The sequence below is a fragment of the Pristiophorus japonicus genome, chromosome 1, assembly GCF_044704955.1.
Source record: "Pristiophorus japonicus isolate sPriJap1 chromosome 1, sPriJap1.hap1, whole genome shotgun sequence".
Taxonomy (NCBI): Eukaryota; Metazoa; Chordata; class Chondrichthyes; family Pristiophoridae; genus Pristiophorus; species Pristiophorus japonicus.
Genome location: NC_091977.1, coordinates 344,516,053 through 344,539,738, shown reverse-complemented (window position 1 = coordinate 344,539,738; position 23,686 = coordinate 344,516,053). Strand labels below are relative to the sequence as shown.

At 44.1% G+C, this 23,686-nt stretch overlaps 1 protein-coding gene across 6 annotated transcripts in view; it reads right to left on the bottom strand.

The window, feature by feature from the left end:
* LOC139273284 (CLIP-associating protein 2-like) overlaps positions 1-23,686 on the bottom strand; it is a 650,606-nt gene that overhangs the window by 17,125 nt on the left and 609,795 nt on the right. For all 6 annotated transcript variants that reach the window (XM_070889996.1, XM_070889987.1, XM_070890014.1 and 3 more), the window contains 2 exons: positions 6,893-7,099; positions 2,854-2,970 (listed from right to left, as the gene is read on the bottom strand). In XM_070889996.1, coding sequence (XP_070746097.1) covers positions 2,854-2,970; positions 6,893-7,099 — 324 coding nt within the window. The remainder of the gene's footprint in view (positions 1-2,853; positions 2,971-6,892; positions 7,100-23,686) is intronic.

Genomic DNA, 23,686 nt, shown 5'->3' with positions numbered 1-23,686 from the left:
TCCCCAACGTTTTTTTTGGTCTGATTTACGGGTCACTGCTGAGGCAAATATGAGGCGAAAGTGCTTTTTCCAGTCTTGCATGCCGGCAGTCTGCTTCTTTCAAAAGCACTGGCGCAAGACTTCAGAGAATTTCCCGCCGCACCGTTTTCCACCCAAAACGGCAAAATACCACCGAAAACCCCCACACAAGGTTGGTGAATTTCTGGCCCATTGTGTCTAGATTCCAGGGTTTTACATGGGACAATACTCTTTCACACTTTGTTTGCTTTATTGGACTGGAGACAACTCACGGCAATTTACACTCAATTTTCCTTTTAGTTTTTCATTCCTTGGTCCACCTATATTTGCTTGTTCTTTTGCTGCCCACTAGATTCTTTTGAGGTTCTGAAAGTCTTTTGCTTATTCCTCATTCTATTCTTTAAATTCCAACATCATCACCTTGACCTCTGTTGCTCTGTAACCAGTTTTAATTTGGCTGGAATGAAATTCAATTCTAACTTCACCAATACTTTTTGAAATACTCTTTTATTGAAGGTCTCTCAAACCTTGGGCTGGATTTTAGGTTTTCGGCAAAAACGGTACTTTTACGCCAAAATTACAGTTTTTGCTGCATTACCGTTTTTAGGCCTAACTGTCGTCATTTACATTTGCGCGGTGCACGAGGATTCGCGGCACAAACCGTGAGTTTCAGCAACTTTAGTCCGAGGCTGATAGCGCTGTGGGAGAGGCCTTAGGAACGGGGAAAAACAAAAAAAAATTGCAAAAAACATTTTAAAAATCCTTACCTACTAAATTGCTGAAACAGAATTAAAAAAGAAAAACTTTAACTTACCTTTTTTGCAGGTCTTCATACTTACCGCTGCTGGCAGGGCTGCACCGACAGGTTTGACCCTGTCGGTATTCTGGCCATGGCGGAGAGTGCCGAAAGTACGACGGTAACGCAATCTGCGGCATTGCATGTCGTTTCACGTCGGCGCACCTCTCCCCGGCGGTACTTGAAAGCACCGCCGCAAAGAAGTACCCGAGAATCCCGCCAACCGGGTTTTCGCCATGGAGGGTCAAATCGCGGCGAAAACCCGGTCGCAAAGTCAGCGAATATCTAGCCCAATTTGTCTTTAATTAATCTTGTCCAGCTCATTTCACATTCTTTGATAGTCTGCTCTATTGGAGTCCAATATTCTTGTATCACTAGCTTTTTCTGAAACCTTATGAGTTCTTTGGTTCTAAAAATAGAATAATCACTGCATCATAGATGGTTCTCTAATTCTACTATATGTGCCATAACTTGATCATTGCAAAAGATCACATCCACAATAGCCTCTGACTGCATTGGCTTTTTGATTTTGGAGCTGGTGCAAGATGACTTCCATACTCAAGTTTGTCAAAGTTTTGCCCCTGCTATTTTTCCAATGAATATCTAAGTATTTGAAATCCCCATAATCAACATATTGGTTTATTTACAAGTCTCCCTCATCTGAAATAAAATAACCTTTCCTGCTCTGCCTTCTTTTCCTTATTATCCTTGACTTTTGTCCAAATTGTCCCTGCTGCACCAGTCAGGGTCCTTTTTATCAATTCTTGCTATGGACACTACATCCTCGTTTGCTCTCACTGCCACTTCACCAACTGTTTTGTTTTGGTTAATCTTTCTTTAGATCTCCACCCCGATACATTAATCTCCCAGTTAATACTAACTTATCCGAGTCTCTGTTATCTGCTATCCCTATTACCTCACTCATTTCCTTCAATGTTTTTTTTCAAATTCACAAACTTATGCTTTCATCGTTAGAATAAATCGTAAGGTATGTGAAGGATGAGGGGATTGACATATATTCCTGGGATGATAGGATTGTCCTCTGAGGAGAGATTGAGTAGATTAGACCTTGTTTAGAGAATGACGGGTGATTTCATTGAAATATATAAAATTCTTAAGGGGCTTGACAGGGAAGATGCTGGGAGGATGTTTCTCCTCGTTGTCGAGTCTAGAACTGGGGGTCACAGTCTCAGAATAAGGGGTCGGCCATTTAGGACTGAGATGTTGAGGGTTGTGAATCTTTGGAATTCTTTCCAGCAGAGAGCTGTGGATCCTCAGTCGTTGAGTATATTCAAGATACAGATCGGTAGATTTTTGGATATTAAAGGACTCCAAGGATATGGGGATAGTGCGGGAAGGTGGAGTTGAGGTAAATGATCAGCCATGATCTTATTGAATGAAGCAACAGGCTCGAAGGGCCGAATGGCCCAACCCTGCTCCTATTTCTTATGTTCTTATGAACAAATGAGGAAAATGGTTTGGTAAAGAATAAAAGGAAAAGCTTGAAAATCTTTTTACTTGGGACGTTAAAACACAGAGTATTCTGTCACAAATTGTTGCTGAACATAGTCTATAAATTTATTTAAAAGGGAATTATATAGTTGCTTGAAAAAGAGGAAAAATAAATCGTATGGCAAGCAAGTTGTATTATATTAGGTAGTTCATGCGAAGACAACCAGCACAATTGATGTTATGAATGCCATTTTAATGTTTTGACGTATTAGAATTCTATTCTACATATATTTAGTGCTCATTTGCAACTGGCACAATGGAAAAAAATCTCAAGTATGAAGTTAATATCCTGTCAGGTATGTTATTCAATAACTGAACTTGGAGACCTCTCCTTTAACACATAATTGTCAGCCTGAAAGGTTACCCACATATTTTTGAAGAAAATTATATAAACAGCAGTGGACTTCTTAGCTGATGCATATGTAGCTATACCATTGAGCACAAAAAACTACTCATAACTTTACTAATAATAAATCTACAGCCATAGGTGCATAATACAAAGTTTACAAAAAAATACATTAGTTTACCTTACTGCCAGTGAGTTGACCCAGGTGGGGTTTAAGGTCTTCACCAATAACTGAATAGATGGCTACAAGGCAAAATACACTTGCCTTCCGAACACTGCTCTCCGTATTGTCATAACCCTGAAAAAAATTGTGGTCAATTTAAACAGATTGTTGTCATATTTTACTGCAACTGTGAAAGTTACATTAACCTCTCTAGTTGATTTGTAATAGGAACCTAAGAAATAGGAGCGGGAGTAGCCATACGGCCCCTCACACCTGCTCCGCCATTCAGTAAGATCATGGCTGATCTGATCATGGACTCAGCTCCACTTCCCTGCCCGGTCCCCATAACCCCTTATCGTTTAAGAAACTATCTATTTCTGTCTTAAATTTATTCAATGTCCCAGTTTCCACAGCTCTCTGAGGCTGCGAATTCCACAGATTTACAACCCTTTGAGACACCAAATTTCTCCTCATCTCAGTTTTAAATGGGCGGCCCCTTATTCTAAAGATCATGCCCTCTAGTTCTAGTCTCCCCCATCAGTGGAAACATCCTCTCTGCATCCACCCTGTCAAGCCCCCTCATAATCTTAGACGTTTCGATAAGATCACCTCTCATTCTTCTGTTTAGTAAATTTCAGTCTTTTATTTTTCACACGACTGCAGATATTCAGGGTAAATGCATTTTAGAAATAGCTAGAGTTTAAGATAGCCTACCAAATTCCAAAATGCAGAGCCCAAACTGAGGGCCTCCCAACCTCCGCCCCCCCGAAGTCGTGTGCGACAAGGTTATCAGAGGGAAGTGAGGAGGACATTGGGTGCATCGAGTTGGGTGCATTTAATAAGTGGCAACACCCACCCACAGGAATTAATGCAATCCAATGAAAGGTGATTCTCATTGTTGTTTTCATTGGAACAGAAGGAGGCCATTCAGTCCCTCAAGCATATTCTGCCATTCAATTAGATCATGGACGATCTGCACTTCAATTCCATTTACCCATCTTTGTTTCATATCCTTCGATACCCTCACCCAACAAAAATCTATCGATGTTAGTCTTGACATTTTCAGTTGACCCAGCATCTGCAGCCTTTTTGGGAGGGGTGGGGAAGTGCTTCCTGATTTCACTCCTTAATAGCTGAGCACAAATGTTAACATTATGCCTTCTCGTTCTGGATTACTCCACAAGAAAAAAATTGTTTTTCTAGCGAACCCTTTATCATTTTAAACACCTCGATTAGATAACCCCTCAACCTTCTAAGCTCAAGGGAATACAAGACAAGTTTATGCAACCGGTCATAATTTAACACTTTTAGCTGCTCTCTTATAGCTTGTTTTACACCCCCGTCAAAATTGAAAGTTCTGTCTATTGTTTCTTAGAAAGACAGGGGCCTGCATGGGACATGAATCTATGAAGGGGGCTCAGCAAAAAACGTTTGGGAGCCCGTCAAAATGGATACTGGAGTCTAGCTGTCTGTAATTTGTAGATTAGCCAGAATACTGAAGCTTGGTTCTAGTTCATACTGAAATTATTTTTCCTTTGAAGGACAGCAAGTATGATTTATAGATTCATGCCAATCAGACACAGGAATGGTTTCAATTGTTGGCAACAGTCAACGTATGTGAGTTTACAGATGAAATTTGTTAATACTAATGGCTGAATCCACAATGTAGCTGTTTTAAGAAGAATTATGTTGGGCACTGTTTCAAAGCAGATACAGTCTGACAGTGTAGTTTCGAATGCTGACTTGAAAGGATATGGTGGACAACTGGTTTAGACATTCACCGTGGCATCTGGCTGGACCACATAAACCATCATTGGGTCCCACTCTCGTCTGTCAAAACTGATCACTACTCCAGGATCATCCTGGAATGCCAAGATAACTCCTGGCTTTTTTTCTTTACAACAAACCGCCTTCTTAAACCCCTCCTCCCGTATCCTCTACCCTTACCTCCAACAACATGCGCGAGGAACTTCCTTTTCTGGCTCTCATGTTAGCTGATATCGTAAACTGTTTTCTCTCCTCGGGTACTATTGCCACTCTTACAAAACTGCTGTGATCACCCATCTCCTCAAAATATCAACCCTTGACCCCACCATCCTTGCAAACCACTGCCCCATCTCCAACCGCTCTTTCCTCTCCAAAGTGCTTGAATATGTTGTCATCTCCAAAATCCGGGCCCATCTTTCCACATCATCCGAAAGCACAGCGTCAGTTTCCACATGTATGCTGACAACACCCAGATCTACCTCACCACCACATCTCTCATCCCCTCCATGAAACAGAGGTAACGTTTCAGGTCTGTGACCATTCTCTCTCTGATTCTTTCTCCTCAGATGCTGCCTGATCTGCTGAGTATTTCCAGCATCTTCTGTTTATAAGTTCACCACGACTCTCTGCCTTCTGTCTCTTAGCCAATTCTGTGTTTTTTTCATATCCACACTGCCACTGCCCCTTTAAGAACAGAAGAATTAGGAACAGGAGTAGGCCATCTAGCTCCTCGAGCCTGCTCCGCCACTCAACAAGATCATGGCTGATCTGGCCGTGGACTCAGCTCCACTTACCCGCCCGTTCCCCATAACCCTTAATCCCATGGGCTTTAATTTTGCTAACAAGTCTGTGATCTGTCACTTTATCAAACGCCTTTTCACAATCCATATATATATATATATACATCAACTGCAATAATTCGTCAATGCTCTCTGGTACTTCATCAAAGAACTGAATCAAGTTCTTCAGACCCAATTTGCGTTTAACAAAGCCATACTGGATGTCATTTATTAACCCATGTTTTTCCAAGTGACAATGAATTTTGTCCCGAATTATGGTCTGCAAAGGTTTCCCCACCACTGACATTAGGCTGACTGGCCTATAGTTACTGGGTTTATTCTTCTGCCCTTTTTTGAACAGGGGTGTAACATTTGCTATCCTCCAGTCCTCTGACACCACTACAATATCCAAGAATGATTGAAAGATTGCAGCAAGATCCTCTGCTATTTCCACTTTTACTTCCCCCAGGAACCTAGGATGCATCCTATCCAGACCGGTTGATTTTCTACTTTAAGCGCTGCCAACCTTCTTGAAGTACCTCCTCTTCATCTATATTTATCTCAGCCATGCCCTCTGGATTTCTATTTTGGTTCCTATTCGGTCCCACCCTTCCTTTGACTATTTTACTCTTTATATGTTTATAAAAAGATTTTGTGTTCCCTTTCATGTTGCCCATTAATCCTTTCTCGTATACTCTCTTTGCAACTCTTATTTCCTTTTTGATGTAAACACAATTAAATATGTTGGGAGAAAGCCCAAATCATAACACCATGACCCCAAATTCAAACGTGATTCGAAACCATATTAAATACAGACTATAAATTCAAATAGCTGCTACTCCAAAACAAGCAAAATATGAACTTCAATTAATCCAAGAGCTTAAAATTGAAGGGACAGAAATTAGAACCATAGTGTAGTTAATAATAAACTAGTCGATCTTCTATTGCATTGCACAAGAGTAGACAAGACCAATTGCTGGCTTCAGTTCAAGCTGGGTTAGAGGGCGGAAGCATTTTGGGACCAAGGTGCAGGAAAGGGTGGAAGTAGAAAAATAGGGGAAAGGGGAAGAAAGGTTGAAGGGAAGAAGGGGGAAGAGGAGCAGGGGAAAGGAGGTGGGTGGGGAAGAGGAAAGGAAAAGAAGGGATAGTATGGGGGGAAGGGAAACTGGAAAAGAGATGGGGAGGAGAGGATGGTAGAGGATGGGGAAGAGGGGGTTAGCAAAATGCCTCTGCGAATGATGTAAGGCATCTATCCCTTTTAATATATAATGGCGATAACACTGCTGGATTAAATTGCACCACATATCCAACACACTTTTCTCAAATCGTCCAATCCCCATTTCAGACTCATTCTGGTTACAATTTCATCTAAATGCCTTTATTGCTTTACATTACCAATACTCAGAAGCCAGTTATTTATCCACCATTCAACTATAGCTGATTTATTTTATGGTGATTTAAACTAAAATATATAAATTATTTATATTTGAAGTTCAACCGTAGCTACATACCATTAACAGACCAGGAATAATATCAGGCAACAACTGGTTTAGAGTCTCTTTATGGACTCTCTCTATGATCTTGGTTTGCATTTTGATTGCTGCTAGGTTGATAGGACATTCGGCAGTCTGGATAATAGGACAAAGCACTTTAATACACTGCTCGGGGTTGATGGATGTTGCCAGGGCTGTAGCAGCTTCTTCGGCAGCTCTTACCACCTAATGAACAATACACAGATGTGAGAACTCCATGAAGCTTCTCAGCTAGCACAATATTGTTTTTACCTGCATTGAAAGGGGAAAAAAAATCAGTAACAAATATGTATAAATGTCCTAGGGATGTAGAGAGTGATTAAAGAATAGCTCAGTGACCCTAATTCACAATAGGACCCACCTGTCCATTTACTATTACTGTTTTCGTGTTCCCGCAGATTTTTCTTGTGCCAGACACTATTCTCTTACTGAGCGAGCAGCTTTGTACCCTTCCACTTTTAAATTGACTGTGTCTTGATGTGTGATAACTATTTTGAATTCCCCTTTTTCATTATCGAGTTTAATGATATATCTAATTAGATATGGTCACAATTTTCCAAGTATTCTTCTACTTTCAGGTCACTGATTTGATAAAGATTGTCTTGCATAATCCAGGGTCAACACCATTTTTTAACAGTTCATTAATGTGAACAATACTTGAAGTTGAGGGAGATACTGAATGGCGACAGCAGATTTGCCAAGGCCAGTAACACCCTGTGTCAGACACGGCAAATGACCTCAAGTGAGTGTATAGGTTGGTGGCCATCAAAGAATATTGATGTTTTCACTGGCAAGTCAGTTAGTAACCAGAAGACACAGATTTAAGATCATTGGCAAAAAATCCAGGGGGGAAATGAAAAAAAAAATGTATGCAGCAAGTTGTTATGCATTACCTGAAAGGGTGGTGGAAGCAGATTTATAAGAACATAAGACGCAATCTACTCAATCTCTCCTCATAGGACAACCCTCGCATCGCAGGGATCGATCGAGGGAATCTTTGTTGCACTGCCTCGAAGGCATGTATGTCGTTTCTCAGATAAGCAGACTAAAACAGTATACAGTATTCCAGCTGTGGTCTCATCTATTGTAGTAAGACTTTGTTACTCTTGTACTCCAACTCCTTTGCAATAAAGGCCAACATGCCATTTGCCTTCCTAATTGCTTGCTGTACCTGCATGCTAACTTTCTGTGTTTCAGAGAAACATAGAAATAAAGAAAATAGGTGCAGGAGTAGGCCATTCGGCCCTTCGAGCCCGCACCACCATTCAATAAGATCATAGCTGATCATTCCCTCAGTACCCCTTTCCTGCTTTCTCTCCATACCCCTTGATCCCTTTAGCCGTAAGGGCCATATCTAACTCCCTCTTGAATATATCCAATGAACTGGCATCAACAACTCTCTGCGGCAGGGAATTCCACAGGTTAACAACTCTCTGAGTGAAGAGGTTTCTCCTCATCTCAGTCCTAAATGGCTTACCCCTTATCCTTAGACTGTGTGCCCTGGTTCTGGACTTCCCCAACATCGGGAACATTCTTCCTGCATCTGACCTGTCCAGTCCCATCAGAATTTTAAGTGTTTCTATGAGATCCCCTCTCATCCTTCTAAACACTAATGAATAAAGGCCCAGTCAATCCAGTCTCTCCTCATGTGTCAGTCCAGCCATCCTGGAAATCAGTCTGGTGAACCTTCGCTGCACTCCCTCAATAGCAAGAACGTTCTTCCTCAGATTAGGAGACCAAAACTGAACACAATATTCCAGGTGAGGCCTCACCAAGGCCCTGTACAACTGCAGTAAGACCTCCTTGCTCCTATACTCAAAACCCCTAGCTATGAAGGCCAACATATCATTTGCCTTCTTCACTGCCTGCTGTACCTGCATGCCAACTTTCAATGACTGATGAACCATGACACCCAGATCTTGTTGCACCATCCCTTTTCCTAATCTGCCAACATTCAGGTAATATTCTGTCTTTGTGCTTTTGCCTCCAAAGTGGATAACCTCACGTTTATCCACATTATACTGCATCTGCTATGCATTTGCCCACTCACCTAACCTATCCAAGTCACCCTGCAGCCTCTTAGTGTCTTCCTCACAGCTCTCACCGCTTAGTTTAGTGTCATCTGCAAACTTGGAGATATTACACTCAATTCCTTCATCCAAATCATTAATGTATATTGTAAATAGCTGGGCTCCCAGCACTGAGCCCTGCGGTACCCCACTAGTCACTGCCTGCCATTCTGAAAAGGACCTGTTTATCCCGACTCTCTGCTTCCTGTCTGCCAACCAGTTCTCTATCCATGTCAGTACATTACACCCAATACCATGTGCTTTAATTTTGCACACCAATCTCCTGTGTGGGACCTTGTCAAAAGCCTTTTGAAAGTCCAAATACACCACATCCACTGGTTCTCCCTTGTCCACTCTACTAGTTACATCCTCAAAAAATTCCAGAAGATTTGTCAAGCAGGATTTCCCTTTCATAAATCCATGTTGACTTGGACCGATCCTGTCACTGCTTTCCAAATGCGCTGTTATTTCATCTTTAAAAATTGATTCCAACATTTTCCCCACTACTGATGTCAGGCTAACCAGTCTATAATTAGCCGTTTTCTCTCTCCCTCCTTTTTTAAAAAGTGGTGTTACATTAGCTACCCTCCAGTCCATAGGAACTGATCCAGAGTCGATAGACTGTTGGAAAATGATCACCAATGCATCCACTATTTCGAGGGCCACTTCCTTAAGTACTCTGGGATGCAGACTATCAGGCTCCGGGGATTAATTGGCCTTCAATCCCATCAATTTCACGAACACAATTTCCCATCTAATAAGGATATCCTTCAGTTCCTCCTTCTCACTAGACCCTCGGTCCCCTAGTACTTCCGGAAGGTTAGTTGTGTCTTCCTTCGTGAAGACAGAACCAAAGTATTTGTTCAACTGGTCTGCCATTTCTTTGTTCCCCATTATAAATTCACCTGAATCTGACTGCAAGGGACCTATGTTTGTCTTCACTAATCTTTTTCTCTTCACATATCTATAGAAGCTTTTTCAGTCAGTTTTTATGTTCACAGCAAGCTTCCCCTCATACTCTATTTTCCCCCTCCTAATTAAACTCTTTGTTCTCCTCTGCTGAATTCTAAATTTCTCCCAGTCCTCAGGTTTGCTGCTTTTTCTGGCTTCCTTGGATTTAACACTATCCTTAATTTCCATTGTTAGCCACGGTTGAGCCAACTTCCCCGTTTTATTTTTACTCCAGACAGGGATGTACAATTGTTGAAGTTCATCCATGTGATCTTTAAATGTTTGCCATTGCCTATCCATCGACAACCCTTTATGTATCATTTGCCAGTCTATTCTAGCCAATTTACGTCTGATACCATCGAAGTTACCTTTCCTTAAGTTCAGGACCCTAGTCTCTGAATTAACTGTGTCACTCTCCATCTTAATAAAGAATTCTACCATATTATGGTCACTCTTCCCCCAAGGGGCCTCGCACAACAAGATTGCTAATTAGTCCTTTCTCATTACACATCACCCAGTCTAGGATGGCCAGCACTCTAGTTGGTTCCTCGACATATTGGTCCAGAAAACTATCTCTAATACACTCCAGGAAATCCTCCTCCAGCATATTGCTACCAGTTTGGTTAGCCCAAACTATATGTAGATTAAAGTTGCCCATGATAACTACTGTACCTTTATTGCATTCATCCCTAATTTCTTTTTTGGTGCTGTCCCCAACCTCACTACTACGGTTTGCTGGTCTGAACACAACTCCCACTAGCGTTTTCTGCCCTTTGGTATTCCGCAGTTCCACCCATGCAGATTCCACATCATCCAAGCTAATGTCCTTCCTTACTATTGCGTTAATTTCCTCTTTAACCAGCAACGCTACCCCACCTCCTTTTCCTTTCTGTCTATCCTTCCTGAATGTTGAATACCCCTGGATGTTGAGTTCCCAGCCTTGGTCACCTGGAGCATGTCTCCGTGATGCCAATTATATCATATTCATTAATTGCTGCCTGTGCAGTTAATTCGTCCACCTTATTACGAATACTCCTCGCATTGAGGCACAGAGCCTTCAGACTTGTCTTTTTAACACACTTGTACAAGGATACCCAAATCTCTCTGAACACCAACTTCTCACCAGTTAAAAATATTCTGTTTTCCTATTCTTCCTACCAAAGTGAATAACCTCACATTTCTCAACATTATATTCCATCTGCCACATTATTGCCCACTCACTTAACCTGTCTATATCCCTTTGCAGACTCTTTGTGTGCTCTTCACACTGTACCCTGAATTAGATCAAGATGCCCACGGTGACATTCCACCATCCCAGTGAGGATTTTGATCAGCTTGTTGATGGGATGCAGAGATGATCCCTAATTGCCCTCGAGAAAGTGGTGGTGAGCTGCCTTCTTGAATTGCTGCAGTCCATGTGCTGTTAGGGAGGAAGTTCCAGGATTTTGATACAGTGACGATGAAGGAATGGTGATCTTTTTCCAAGTCAGGATGGTGTGTGACTTGGAGGGGGAAAGTGGAGGTGATGCTGTTCCCAAACACTTGCTGCCATCGTCCTTCTAAGTGGGAGAGGTCACAGGTTTGGGAGGTGCTGTCGAAGAAGCCGTGGCAAGTTGCTGCAGTGCATCTTGTAGATGGACCACACTGCAGACACAGTGTGCCAGTGGTGGATGGAGTGAATGTTTAAGATGATGAATGGCATGCCAATCAAGTGGATTCCTTTGTCCTGGATAGTGTCAAGCTTCTTGAGTGTTGTTAGAGCTGCACCTATCCAGGTAAGTGGAGAATATTCCATCACATTCCTGACTTGTGCCTTGTAGATGGTGGAAAGGCTTTGGGAAGTCAGGAGGTGAGGTACTCGTCGCAGAATATCCAGCCTCTGCCCTGCTCTTATAACCACAGTATTTATGAGGCTGATCCAGTTAAGTTTCTGGTCAATGCCATTGAATGCCAAGGGGTGGTGGTTAAGACTTTCTCTTGTTGGAGATAGTCATTGCCTGGCACTTGTGTGGTGCGAATATTACTTGCCATTTATCAGCCCAAGCCTGAATGCCTTCCAGATCTTGCTGCATGCGAGCACGGACTACTTCATGATCTGAGGAGTTAGGAATGGAACTGAACATTGCACAATCATCAGCAAACATTCCCACTATGTTGGAGGGAAGGTCATTGATAAAGCAGCTGAAAATGTTTGGGCCTAGGACACTGCCCTGAGGAACTCCTGCAGCGATATTCTGGGGCTGAGATGATTGACCTCCAACAATCACCTTCCTTTGTGCTTGGTATAACTCCAGTGAGTGAAGTGTTTTCCCCCTGCTTCCCATTGACTTCAATTTTACTCGGGTTCCTTGATAAGAAACATAAGCAGGAGTAGGCCATTTAGCCCTTCGAGCCTGCTCTGCCATTCAATAAGATCATGGCTGATCTGATCTTGGCCTCAACTCCACTTCCCTGCTAGCTACCCATAACCCTTCACTCCCTTATCACTCAAAGATCTGTCTATCTCCACCTTAAATATATTCAATGATCCAGCCTCCACAGCTCTCTGGGGTAGAGAATTCCATAGATTCACTGAGAAAAGAAATTCCTCCTCACTTCTATTTTAAATGGGCGACCCCTTATTCTGAAACTATGCCCCATAGTTCTAGATTCCCCCACAAAGGTAAACATCCTCTCTGCATCTACCCTGTCGAGCCCTCTCAGAATTTTGTACGTTTCAATAAGTTGGAGTTCATTCTTCTAAACTCCAATTAGTATACACCCAACCATTCTTCATAAGACAATCCCTTCATCTCAGGAATCAACCTTGTGAACCTTCTCTGAACTGCCTCTAATGCAAGTATATCCCTCCTTAAATAAGGAGACCAAAACTGTACACAGGACACCACGTGTGGTCTCACCAACGCCCTGAACAATTGTAGCAGGACTTCCCTACTTTTATACTCCACCGCCTTGCAATAAAGGCTAACATTCCATTTGCCCTCCTAATTACATGCTGTACCTGCATGCTAACTTTGTGTTTCATGTACAAGGACCCCCAGATCCCTCTGTAACTCAGCATTTTGTAGTCTCTCTCCATTTAAAAAATAATTTGCTTTTTTATTCTTTTTACCAAAGGGGATTGTTGTGTATGGAGAAAGAGTCAGACTGAACACTGTGAGCTCAAAGTAAAGTGTGATCTTAGTCTTTTATTGCAGGTCACCAGAGTGCCTCTCCAACCTGTGAAGCCTCCTTAAATGCCTGTGCTCCCAAGGGATTATGGGATCCCTTGGGACTCCAGGAGATGAGCCCTCTGGTGGCTGTACAGAGCAAATACAAGTTTACATATATAACACTCCCCTCCAAAGTCAATAGTGTAACTATTTACAATGAGAGTCGATCTGGGGCCCTTCTTGCCCTGGTTGATCGTCTCGGTGTGAAAGCTGGTGTTGTTGAATCATTTGTTGGGCCCTCACTGGGCTGCTGTGCAGCTGGCCTTGCTGGGCTGCCTGGTATGTTGGGCCCTGCTGGGCTGCTGTGGATGATGGGTTTTGCTTCGTGGTCAACTATGGTGTGTATGTTGGGGATCAAAAAAGGTAGGGTCCAAGGTGGGTTGCTCAGGGTAGTCCGTGAATTTTAGTTTGACTTGGTCCAAGTGTTTCCGGTGAATGAATCCATTTGAAAGTGACCCGAAACACCCTCCGCCCCTCTTTGGCCACGACAGTGCCGGGAAGCCACTTGGGACCTTGTCCATAATTTAATACAAATACAGGATCATTGATTTCAATCTCGCGTGACACATTTGCGCGATTATGGTATGCACTTTGTTGAAGCCGCCTGCACTCTACCTGTTCACGTAGATCAGGGTAAACTAACGAGAGCCTTGTCTTAAGTGCTCTTTTCATGAGCAGTTCAGCAGGTGGGATCCCAGTGAGTGAGTGGGGTCTTGTGCGGTAGCTAAGCAGGACTCGGGATTGGCGAGTCTGCAATGAGCCTTCAATTACCCTCTTCAAGCCTTGCTTGATGGTTTGCACTGCTCTCTCTGCCTGACCATTGGACACTGGTTTAAACGGGGCAGATGTGACATGTTCGGTCCCGTTACGGGTCATGAATTCTTTGAACTCAGCATTGGTAAAACATGGCCCGTTGTTGCTCACCAGGGCATCGGGTAAGCCGTGTGTGGCAAACATGGCCCACAGGCTTTCAGTAGTGGCAGCGGATGTGCTAGCCGACATTATCTCACATTCAATCCACTTGGAGTATGCGTCTACAACCACAAGGAACATTTTACCCAAGAACGGGCTTGCAAAGTCGACGTGTACCCTCGATCACGGTTTCGAGAGCCAAGACCATAAACTTAGCAGCGCCTCCCTGGGTACATTGCTTAACTGCGAGCATGTATTACATCTGTGAATGCAGGACTCTAAGTCCGCATCGATACGGGGCCACCACACACGTGGGATCTGGCCATCACTTTCATCATTACGATGCCTGGGTGGGTACTGTGGAGGTCATTGATGAAGGTGTCTCTGCTTTTCTTGGGGACCACTATTCGATTGCCCCACAGAAGGCAGAATGCCTGTATAGACATTTCATCTTTGCGCCGCTGGAACGACTTTATCTCTTCCCTGCATTTCCAATTGGACACTGGACCAGCTCCCGTGAAGCACACAGCTTTTGACTAGAGATAATAAGGGGTGCTGGCTTGTCCAGGTTTTGATCTGCCGGGCAGTGACGGGTGACTGCTCACTCTCAAATGCTTCCATAACCATGGCTAGATCTGCGGGCTGCGCCATTTCCACCCCCGTGGTGGGCAATGGCAGCCTACTGAGAGCATCGGCACAGCTTTCTGTGCCTAGCCTGTGGCGGATGGTGTAGTTGTATATGGACAACGTGAGCGCCCATCTCTGGATGCGGGCCGATGTGTTGGTATTTATCCTTTTACTCTCGGAGAACAGAGATATAAGTGGCTTATGGTCAGTTTCCAATTCGAATTTTAGCCCCAACAGGTATTGATGCATTTTCTTTACCCCACAGACACTCGCTAACGCTTCTTTCTCAATCATGCTGTAGGCTCTCTCAGCCTTCGACAGACTCCTGGATGCATAAGCAACCGGTTGCAGTTTCCCGAAATCATTAGCTTGTTGCAATACACACCCGATGCCATATGACGACGCATCACATGCTAGTACCAAACCCTCACATGGATCATACAACACAAGCAATTTGTTTGAGCATAACAATTTTCTCGATTTTACAAAGGCATTTTCTTGGCTTTTGCCCCAAACTCATTCGTCCCCTTTTCGTAGTAATACATGCAATGGTTCTAACAGTGTGCTGAGACCCGGTAAGAAGTTACCGAAGTAATTCAGGAGTCCCAGAAACGACCGCAGCTCCGTCACGTTCTGTGGCTTCGGTGCGTTCTCGATTGCCTCAGTCTTCGTGTTGGTGGGCCTGATGCCGTCCGCCGCAATCCTCCTTCCCAGGAACTCCACTTCAGGCACCAGGAAAATGCACTTCGAGCATTTTAACCTAAGCCCCAGGCGGCTGAGTCAACTAAAAACCTCCTCCAGGTTCTGCAAATGCTCGACTGTGTCCCGACCTGTGACCAAGATGTCGTCCTGGAAGACCACGGTGTGCGTGACCAACTTCAGTAAGCTTTCCATGTTTCTCTGGAATATCGCCGCCGCCGATCGGATTCCAAACGGGCATCTGTTATAAACAAAAAGACCTTTGTGCGTGTTGATGCAGATGCAGGCCTTCGATGATTTCTCCAGTTCCTGCATCTTGTAGGCTAAAGCCAGATCCAGCTTCGTGAACGTCTTTCCTCCTGCCAACGTTGCAAAGAGGTCATCGGCCTTTCGTAGTGGGTATTGGTCCTGCAGGAAGAAACGATTGATAGTTACTTTGTAATCGCCACAGATTCTGATGGTGCCGTCTCCCTTGAGGACTGGGACGATAGGACTGGCCCACTTGTTGAACACGATTGGGGAAATGATGCCCTCTCTTTGCAGCCGGTCTAGCTCGATCTCTACCCTCTCATCATGTACGGTACTGCTCTCGCCTTGTGATGGATGGGTCACGCCCCCGGAATTAGATGGATCTGCACTTTTGCTCCTTGGAATTTCCCGATGCCTGGTTTGAACAGCGAAGGAAATTTGTTTAAGACCTGGGCACACGAAGTGTCGTCAGCGGGCGATAGCGCTCGGACGTCATCCTAGTTCCAGCGTATCTTTCCCAGCCAGCTCCTGCCGAGCAGCGTGGGACCTTCGCCCGTTACCACCCAGAGTGGTAGCTTGTGCACCACTCCATCGTAGGAGACCTTTACAGTAGCACTGCTGATTACAGGAATCAGTTCTTTTGTGCAAGTTCTTAGTTTCGTGCGAACTGGAGTTAAGACTGGCCTTGAGGCCTTTTTGCACTACAATCTTTCGAAAGTCTTTTTGCCCATGATGGACTGGCTCGTGCCTGTGTCCAGCTCCATTGACACCGGGAGTCCATTTAGTTCAACATTCAGCATTATCGGGGGACCTCTGTACCATGTACCTCTGCCTCCTCGATCTGAAGCTCCGTGATCCTCCGTGGATCTGTCCTCCTCTGCAACATGGTGGTTTGCAGGTTTAACAGGCTTTGCAGCTCACCTGCACACTCGTTGGAGATGTCCCATTGTTCCACAGCCCTTGCAAAGGTACTCTTTGAATCGGCATAAATGGAAACGATGATCACCCCCGCATCGCCAACAAGGTATTAATGGCCTTGCATTCATCACCCTTGATGGTGGACTCTGAGACATCTGCGGACGTGTAGCTGCAGGTATGTGTGACCTGCCCTGTACATTACGATTCGAAAACAACATCACTTTGTTCACAGTCACTGTAGCAGCACTTGTGTGCTGAGAGATTTGCTTCATATTGTCACTGGTGGCAATGAACGCCTGGGCTATCTATATGGCCTTACTCAAGGTTGGGGTCGCTACAGTCAAAAGTTTGTGAAGTATAGTTTCGTGGCCAATGTCAAATACGGAAAAGTGTCTGAGCATGTGCTCCAAATTCGCAATGTCCTGCAAGGCGTCTTAGCTCGGCGACATAACTCGCCACTTCCTGGCCTTCAGACCTTTTGTAGGTGTAGAACCGGTACCTCGCCATCAGAACGCTTTCCTTCAGGTTCAAATGCTCTCGGACCAGTGTGCACAAATCGTCGTACGATTTCTCCATGGGTTTCGCTGGAGTGAGCAGATTCTTCATGAGGCCATACATTGGTATCCCACAGATGATGAGGAGGATCGCCTTTCGTTTGGCAGCACTTTCTTCCCCATCTAGCTCGAAGTATTGGTTGAGTCGCTCCACAAACGTTTTCCAATCATCTCCCTCCGAGAATTTCTCCAGGATGTCCACTGTTCTCTGCATCTTTGGGTTCGCTATCTGTATCTCGCCGCCAGTTTTTGTGTATGGAGAAAGAGTCAGACTGAACACTGTGAGCTCAAAGTAAAGTGTGACCGTAGTCTTTAATTGCAGGTCTCCAGAATGCCTCTCCAACCTGTGAAGCCTCTTTAAATGCCTGTGTTCCCAAGGGATTATGGGATCCCTTGGGACTCCAGGGGATGAGCCCTCTGGTGGCTCTACAGAGTAAATACAAGTATACATATATAACAGAGATAACCTCACATTTTTCCATATTATACTCCATGTGCCAAATTTTTGCCCAGTCATTTAACCTATCTATATCCATTTGCAGATTCTTTGTGTCCTCCTCACAACTTACTTTCCCACCTATCTTTGTATCATCAGCAAAGTTGGCTACAGTACCTTCATCCAAGTCATTAATATCGATTGTAAATAGTTGAGGCCCCAGCACTGATCCATGTGGCACCCAACTAGTTACAGTTTGCCAACCTGAAAATGACCCATTTATCCCAACTCTCTGTTTTGCATTAGTTAGCCAATCCTGTATCCATGCTAATGTATTACCGTCAACCTCGTGAGCTATTATCTTGTGCAGTAGCCTTTTATGTGGCACCTTATCGAATACCTTCTGGAAATCTAAAAACATCAACTGGTTCCCCTTGATCCACGCTGCTCATTACATCCTCAAAGAACTCCAGCAAATTTGTCAAATATGATTTCCCTTTCATAAAACCATGCTGACTCTGCTTGACTATTATGATTTTCTATATGTCTTGCTATTACTTCCTTAATAATGGACTCCAGCACTTTCCCACTGACAGATGTTAGGCTAACTCGTTTATCGTTGCCTGCTTTTTGTCTCCATCCTTTCTTAAATAGGGGCGTTACATTTGCGGATTTCCAATACACTGGGACCTCTCCAGAATCCAGGGAGTTTTGGTAGATTACAACCAATGCATCCACTATCTCTGCAGCTACTTCTTTTAAGACCCTAGGATGTAGGCTATCAGGTCCAGATGATTTGTCCACCTTTAGCCCCATTAATTTGCCCAGTACTTTTTCTCTAATGATGGTGATTGTTTTAAGTCCCCCCCTCCCAGTAGCCCTTTGATTATTATTAGGATGCTTTTAGTGTCTTCTACCGTGAAGACCAATACAAAATACTTGTTCAAAGTCTTTGCCATTTCCGTTTCCCATTATTAATTCCCCAGTCTCATCCTCTAAGCGACCAACGTTTACTTTAGCTACTCTCTTCCTTTTTATATACCTGTAGAAGCACTTACTATCTGTTTTTATTTTTCTTGCTGGTTTACTCTCATAAACTATCTTCTCTCTCTTTATTTTTTTGAGTCATCCTTTGCTGATTTCTAAAAATTTCCCAATCCTTTGGCCTCCCACTATTATTCGCAACATTGCATGCCTTTGTTTTCAATTCAATACCATCCTTTACTTCCTTAGTTACCCATGGATGGTTCATCCTTCTCTTAGAATCTTTCTTTCTCACTGGAATATATATTTGCTGAGTTATGAAATATCTCCTTAAATGTTTGCTGCTGCTCATCTACCATCTTACCCTTATATCTATTTTCTCAGTCCACTTTAGCCAACTCTGCCTTCATATCTTTATAATTGCCTTTAGTTAAGTTCAGGACACTAGTTTGAGACCTAGCTTTCTCACCCTCAAACTGAATTTGAAATTTTACCATGCTATGATCACTCTTCCCAAAAGGATCCTTTACTATGAGATCATTAATTAATCCAGTCTCATTAGAGATTAGAAGATCTAAAATAGTCTGCTCCCTGGTTGGTTCTACAACGTATTGTTCTAAGAAACCATCCCGAATATACACTATGAACTCTTCCTCGAGGTTACCTTTGCCAATTTGATTTGTCCAATCAATATGAAGATTAAAAACACCCATGATTATTGCTGTACCTTTGTTACAAGCCTCCATTATTTCTTGATTCACACTCTGTCCTACAATGTAGCTACTGTTAGGGGGCCTATAGGCTACTCCCACCAGTGACTTATTTCCCTTATTATTTCTTATCTCCACCCAAACTGATTCTACATCTTGATCTTCTGAGCCAATATCATTCCTCACTACTGCACTGATCTCATCCTTTATTAACAGAGCTACCCCACCTCCTTTTCCGTTCTACCTATCCTTCCGAAATGGCAAATACCCCCTAAATATTCAGGTCCCAGTCTTGGTCACCTTGCAACCACATCTCTGTAATGGCCAATCATACCCAATCATTGTTATTTGTGCCGTCAACTCATCTCTCGTTATGAAAGCTGCATGCATTCAGCTAAAGAGCTTTTAATTTTGTCTTCTTAGCATTTTTCCTACTCTGACCCCACTTGCTGATGCACTCTTATGTTTATATGTTCTGTCCCTTCCCGTCACACTCTGGTTATCATTACCCCTATCGGTACCCTGCACTATTGCCATCTCCTTTCTTTTTGACTTTTAAAATTTCCGCTCACCTGATCCAGGTCAAAGTCGCAGTCGTGTGGGGCGCTCCAGTCCGCCCCACACGACTGCGACACCCCGACACTGAAATATTCTGCACTCCCCCCAACCGGAGCCATGTGATCTCCTGGGAGAGGCAAAAACCAGATAAAAACCCAGGCAAATTTGGGGGAAAAAAATCTGGAAAAATTCCTCTTCGACCCATCCAGGCGATCAAAACTAGTCCAGGAGATCACCCTGGCTGTATTCGATTCCCTGCGGTACTTACCATCATATCTGCGCCGGCCAACAAGAGATTATTCAGTCTTATCCCAATTATCAGCTCTAGGAGAATCGGGAGGAGCCAACTGCTGCAGGGTCAAAAAGTTTTTAAAAAAATCGAAATCGAAGTGTGACGTCACAGCCAAACGGGTAAGTGATTGGCTGGTGGATTGGTGAGTATTTTTCTTTTCTTTTCTGTAGGAAACTTTTGGCATTGTTATAAGTAGGAACTGCAAGTAAATATATGTGATCTCTATTATCAAAGAAGAGCCAGTTAATTAAATCGGCTGTTTGCTGAGTAGCGGCTGGGTGTGTTTTACTAAGGTTTAGAGTTTAGTTCTACTTGATAGTTGCACGTGTAACTAGAGGGATGGCAGGGCAGCTCAGTCCTGTGGATTGCACATCCTGTGGCATGCGGGAATTCCTGGATGCTTCACGCAACCGGGACGACCACGTGTGCAGGAGGTGTCTCCAGTTGCACCAACTCGAGCTCCGTGTTTTGGAGCTTGAGCGGCAGCTGGGGTCACTGCGATGCATCCGCGAGACTGAGAGTTACGTGGATAGCACGTTTCTAGAGGCAGTCACCCCATAGCTTAAGAGTGTGCAGGAAGATAGGGTTTGGGTGACCCCTGGACTTAAAAGGAGGACTAGGCAGGTAGTGCAGGAGTCCCGAGTCTATCTCGCTCTCCAATTGGTACTCTGTTCTGAATACCGGTGAGGGCGACGGTGGCTCTGGGGACTGCAGCCAGAGCCAAGTCCACGGCACCACGGGTGGCTCAGCTGCGCAGGGCTGGGGGGGGCGGGCGGAAAAAGAATGGAAGAGCTATAGTGGTAGGGGATTCCATAGTCAGGGGAGCAGACAGGCGTTTCTGCGGCCGCAGACGTGACTCCAGGATGGTATGTTGCCTCCCTGGTGCCAGGGTCAAGGATGTCACTGAGTGGCTGCAGGGCATTCTGGGGGAAGAGGGTGAACAGCCAGAGGTCGTGGTCCATATCGGTACCAATGACATAGGTAGAAAGACGGATGAGGTCCTGCAGGCACAGTTTAGGGAACTAGGAGAGAGATTAAAAAGCAGGACCTCAAAGGTAGTAATCTCGCAGTGCCACGACTTAGTGAGTACAGGAATAGGAGGATAGAGCAGATGAATATATGGCTGGAGAGATGGTGCAGGCGGGAGGGCTTTAGTTTCCTGAGGCATTGGGACCGCTTCTGGGGAAAGTGGAACCAGTACAAGCCGGACGGGTTGCACCTCAGCAGAGTTGGGACCAATATCCTCGCCGGGGGGGTGGTTTGTTAGTGCTGTTGGGAAGGGTTTAAACGAGCTTGACGGGGATGGGAACCTGAAAATAGATTCAGTAGGGAGGAGAGTAAAGATGGAATTAGAAAGCAAAAATAAAGAAAGTGAGTTTGAAGGAGCGAGGAAACAAACAGGAAAAAAGGGTAAAAAAAAAAAAAATTTAAAGGCACTTTGTCTAAATTTATGTAGCATTTGTAACAAAATAGATGAGTTGACGGCACAAATTGAGACAAATAGGTATGATCTGATAGTCATTACAGAGACGTGGTTGCAAGGTGACCAGGACTTGGAATAAAATATTCAGGGGTATTTGACAATCCGGAAGGACAGACAGAAAGGAAAAGGAGGTGGGGTAGCTCTATTGATAATGAATGGAATCACTACAATAGTGAGAAACGATACTGGCTCCAAATGATCAGAATGTTGAAACAGTTTGGGTGGAGATAAGGAATAATAAGGGGAAAAAGTCACTGATGGGCTTAGTCTGTAGGCTCCCTAATTCTGTTGGTCGGAGCATAAACCAAGAAATAGTGGGAGCTTGTAAAAAGTTAACAGCAATATTCATGGGTGATTTTAACCTCCATATTGATTGGACAAATCAAATTGGTCAGGGTAGCCTTGAGGAGAAACATAGAAAATAGGTGCAGGAGTAGGCCATTCAGCCCTTCAATAAGATCATGGCTGATCATTCCCTCAGTACCCCTTTCTTGCTTTCTCTCCATACCCCTTGATCCTTTTAGCCGTAAGGGTCATATCTAACTCCCTCTTAAATATATCCAATGAACTCGCATCAACAACTCTCTGCGGTAGGGAATTCCACAAGTTAACAACTCTCTGAGTGAAGAAGTTTCTCCTCATCTCAGTCCTAAATGGCCTACCCCTTATCCTAAAACTGTGTCCCCTGGTTCTGGACTTCCCCATCATCGGGAACATTCTTCCCGCATTTAACCTGTCCAGTCCCGTCAGAATCTTAAGTTTCTATGAGATCCCCTCTCATCCTTCTAAACTTCAGTGTATAAAGGCCCAGTTGATCCAGTCTCTCCTCATATGACAGTCCCGCCATCTCGGGAATCAGTCTGGTGAACCTTCGCTGCACTCCCTCAATAGCAAGAACGTCCTTCCTCAGATTAGGAGACCAAATCTGAACACAATATTCCAGGTGAGGCCTCAACAAGGCCATGTATAACTGCAGTAAGACCTCCCTGCTCCTATACTCAAATCCCCTAGCTATGAAGGCCAACATACCATTTGCCTTCTTCACCGCCTACTGTACCTGCATGCCAACTTTCAATGACTGATGTACCATGACACCCAGGTCTCGTTGCACCTCCCCCTTTCCTAATCTGCCGCCATTCAGATAATATTCTGCCTTCGTGTTTTTGCCCCCAAAGTGGATAACCTCACATTTATCTACATTATACTGCATCTGCCATGCATTTGTCCACTCACCTAACCAGTCCAAGTTACCCTGCAGCCTTTTTGCGTCCTCCTCACAACTCACACCGCCACCCAGTTTAGTGTCATCTGCAAACTTGGAGATATTACACTCAATTCCTTTATTTAAATCATTAATGTATATTGTAAAGAGCTGGGGTCCCAGCACTGAGCCCTGTGGCACCCCACTAGTCACTGCCTGCCGTTTATCCCGACTCTCTGCTTCCTGTCTGCCAAACAGTTCTCTATCCACGTTATTACCCCCAATACCATGTGCTTTGATTTTGCACACCAATCTCTTGTGTGGGACCTTGTCAAAAGCCTTTTGAAAGTCCAAATACACCACATCCACTGGTTCTCCCTTAACCACTCTACTAGTTACATCCTCAAAAAATTCTAGAAGATTTGTCAAGCATGATTTCCCTTTCATAAATCCATGCTGACTTGGACCGATCCTGTCACTGCTTTCCAAATGCGCTGCTATTTCATCTTTAGTAACTGATTCCAACATTTTCCCCAGTACTGATGCCAGGCTAACCGGTCTATAATTACCCGTTTTCTCTCCCCCTCCTTTTTTAAACAGTCGTGTTACATTAGCTACCCTCCAGTCCATAGGAACCGATCCAGAGTCGATAGACTGTTGGAAAATGGAGGAGGAGCTCATAGAATGCATAAGGGACGGGCTCCTTGAGCAGTATGTAACGGAACCAACCAGGGGTTAGGCTCTCTTAGATCTGGTCTTGTGTAATGAGACAAGATTTCCGAGTAAAGGATCTCCTTGGAATGAGTGATCATAGCATGATTGAATTTCAAATTCAGATGGAGGGTGAGAAAGTTGGATCTCTAACCAACGTACTAAGTTTAAATAAAGGAGACTATGAAGGTATGAGGGCGGAGTTGG